This window comes from Phaethon lepturus, unplaced genomic scaffold (genome assembly GCF_000687285.1).
Source record: "Phaethon lepturus isolate BGI_N335 unplaced genomic scaffold, ASM68728v1 scaffold41442, whole genome shotgun sequence".
Classification (NCBI taxonomy): Eukaryota; Metazoa; Chordata; class Aves; order Phaethontiformes; family Phaethontidae; genus Phaethon; species Phaethon lepturus.
In genome coordinates this window covers 1-3,177 of record NW_010521976.1, presented here as the reverse complement: position 1 = coordinate 3,177, position 3,177 = coordinate 1, and the positions used below count along the sequence as shown (strand labels likewise).

General features: G+C 60.0%; 1 protein-coding gene across 1 annotated transcript; it reads left to right on the top strand.

Annotated features, from left to right (window-relative positions):
• Positions 1-582: 582 nt before the first annotated feature.
• Positions 583-3,158, top strand: LOC104613826 (dynamin-2; the record flags this gene model as incomplete). The annotated part of the gene is made up of 6 exons (XM_010281683.1): positions 583-732; positions 1,082-1,285; positions 1,613-1,711; positions 1,976-2,136; positions 2,253-2,395; positions 3,023-3,158. Coding segments are annotated over 6 exons (893 nt in total), but the record flags the coding sequence as incomplete, so codon positions are not given.
• Between the last annotated feature and the right edge of the window lie 19 nt (positions 3,159-3,177).

Below are 3,177 nucleotides of genomic sequence, written 5' to 3'. Positions count from 1 at the left end.
GGCACGAGGGTGCTGCCGGCACCGGTGGGGGGGTTTGCCGCCCTGCCTCGCAGGCGCACCCAGGGCCCCTTGGCAGCTGAAGACTCGGAGCTTTCCTTGGCGTTAGGAGTCCAGGCAATAAAACATTTAAAAGCAATCAGCGGGGACTGAAAGGCAAACAGGCCCGGGTGAAAACAAACACGGCCATTCTGATGTTGAGGTTGGCGAGCTGGAGCCAGGGCCGGCCGCCTGCCAGCATCTCACCCAAGGGCAGTTGCTTTTTTGGCAAAGGGAACCGTAACGCCCGAGTCCACATCAAAGCAGCTGCTGCCAGCGCCCCCGGCGGCCGGGCCAAGTTTATTCGGGGCTGCTGCCAGTCAGGAGGCTGAAGACAACCAGGTTAATCCCTGGGCAGGTCCTCGGTGCCTCGCTGGGGCGCCGACCCTGCCTGGCTGCTCGGTGTCGCACCGAAGCGCGTGGCTGGTTCTGCTTTGCAGCGTAGAAACGTCTCTAAACTAGCTGAATCTCAGAGTGCGTCCTGGGCTCCAGCTTGGCCATATTTTTTTTTAATTTTACTTCCCCCTCTCCCCCCCTTTCTTCCAGAATATGCCGAGTTTTTGCACTGCAAATCCAAAAAGTTCACAGATTTTGACGAGGTGCGGCAGGAGATCGAAGCGGAAACCGACAGGGTGACGGGAACGAACAAAGGCATCTCTCCCGTCCCCATCAACCTCCGCGTCTACTCGCCGCACGGTGAGCGAGCTGTTTCTCTGCCCCGGTCCTCCGTGCGCTAAAACACTGCGAGCGAAGAAAACCCGGCGTTTGCGTACGCAGCGGCTGGGGGGTTTAGCCCAGCCTGTGTCCTAAGAGCAAACGCTGGCTGCTACGCGTGTCTGGCTGATAGTATTCCGGCCTGGGGGCCGACGGGGGCTGCCTGGGCCACCCCCTGAGCAAATACAGCAGTAACTCTGCCTTCAGAGGGGCTCGTAAGGCTTGCGGAGGGGTGGATCTGTCAGTGGATCCAAAGAGATCCAGCTGCAAGACCGACAGCTCCCAACACCAGGCCCTTGACCCCCAACGGGGGTGGTCTCTGTCCTTTCAGTGTTGAACCTGACTCTGATCGACCTCCCGGGTATCACCAAAGTGCCGGTGGGGGACCAACCGCAGGACATCGAGTACCAGATCAAAGACATGATCCTGCAGTTCATCAGCAGGGAGAGCAGCTTGATCCTGGCTGTCACGCCAGCGAACATGGATCTGGCCAACTCGGACGCGCTCAAGATGGCAAAAGAAGTTGATCCTCAAGGTAAGACCCACGCGTCCTCCCGCCTGTTTCTGCCCGCGCCGCTGCCCCAGGCCCCGGGTCGGCCCAGGTGTGGAGCGATAAAGCCTCCGAGGGCTGTTGCGGCAGAGTCTCGGCAACGGGTTGCCCAATTCTGGCACCAGAGGGGCTTCTCGCCCCTCCTCCTCCTCTTGCAGAGGACTTTCCGTCCTCTGACAGCTGAGGAAGGGCCAGCGGTTCCACTCCTCGCTGGCGAGTCCGCGTTTGTTTTGGTTACGCGCCCGCCTGCCTCCTTTTGAGGCCTTCTGTGAAATGAGGTTAATCAATTGCTCGTCTGCGTGCCCGCTTCAGGCTTGCGGACGATCGGAGTGATCACCAAGCTGGATCTGATGGATGAAGGCACAGATGCCAGAGATGTGCTGGAGAACAAGCTGCTTCCTTTACGAAGAGGTATAACGAACCACGAGGGCGTTGCGTCACCCCGTACCCTCCCCGCCACGACTTTCGTCCCTCGTGTGGAGGGAGCGGCGTTTCAAAACGAGTCGAAGGGCAGCTCCTGCGCTCTCCGGTGTCTGCTGGGGAGCCCAGGCCCGTTGTGCTGCCCTGCGCTTCGGGGGAAGCGGCTGCGGATGGCGATCCGGAGCTGCACGGCCCCGCTCGGGCGCCTTCGGCTGGGTCTGTCCGTAGCAAGAGCCGCAATATGTCGTCTTGCAGGCTACATCGGCGTCGTTAACCGAAGCCAGAAGGACATTGATGGTAAGAAGGACATCAGGGCAGCGCTGGCAGCTGAGCGGAAGTTCTTCCTTTCTCACCCGGCTTACCGGCACATGGCCGACCGGATGGGCACCCCGCATCTGCAGAAAGTCCTTAACCAGGTGGGCTTGGTTCCCTTCCCCGGTGTTCTGCGGCGCTGCCGTTCCTCTCTGGTGGAACAGGGACGTTCCTGCGGCCGGTGCGGTGCGGAGGATTCAGTATCTCCCTCCTTTTGCAGCAACTGACCAACCACATTCGGGAGACGCTGCCTTCGCTGCGCAGCAAGCTGCAGAGTCAGCTGCTCTCCCTGGAGAAGGAGGTTGAGGAGTACAAGAAATTCCGCCCCGATGACCCCACGCGAAAAACCAAAGCTTTGTTACAGTAGGTTTCTCTTGCTCAGTGCTGCGTTCCCGGTGCCTCTCCCAGCCAGAAACAACGCCGGCACAGAAATAAACTCGCCCCGCTCTTCATGCGAGGCTGGTTTGTCTCGGCCGGTGGCCTCTTCCGAGGAAGAGCCCGGAATAGCCCCATCGTCGGGAGCGAGCGGCGCTGGCGATGGCCCTGCCAACTCCAGCGGTGCTGAGCTGGCGCCTAGGAGACATTCTGTGTCCTCCGGCGCTTGTCTGGCAGGCTGCTGGGAAGGACGAGGAAATCCTCTCCCAAAAAAGCCTGCTGAGCATGCCTGCAGGCAAGAGTTAGCGTCTCGAGCTTGCTGTGCTCCGTGTGCACGACCTGCCTGTCCTAAAGCACACGGTTTGGTCTCGGGGTTGGAAAGGACGACTCGCGTCCGTTCTTGACCTGCCCCCGTGCTCTCCAGACTACAGCAAAAGGGAGATTTTGTTGCTTCTGCAACTCCAGCAGAGGGGAATGGGGAGAACGGTTACGCAGCCCTGACTAGCGGAAGCAGAGCTGGTGGGGCGGTGCTGGCTGTAGGACGCGGTCTGGGTGTCCATCCGTCCGACCCTTGTACTCGGCTGGCGCCCGTTTAATCCCCTTGCTTCTCCACAGAATGGTCCAACAGTTCGGCGTGGACTTTGAGAAGCGAATCGAAGGTTCGGGAGACCAGGTGGACACGCTCGAACTCTCCGGGGGTGCCAGAATCAATCGCATTTTCCACGAGAGATTTCCTTTTGAGCTCGTGAAGGTAAAGCTGGCCCGGGGAG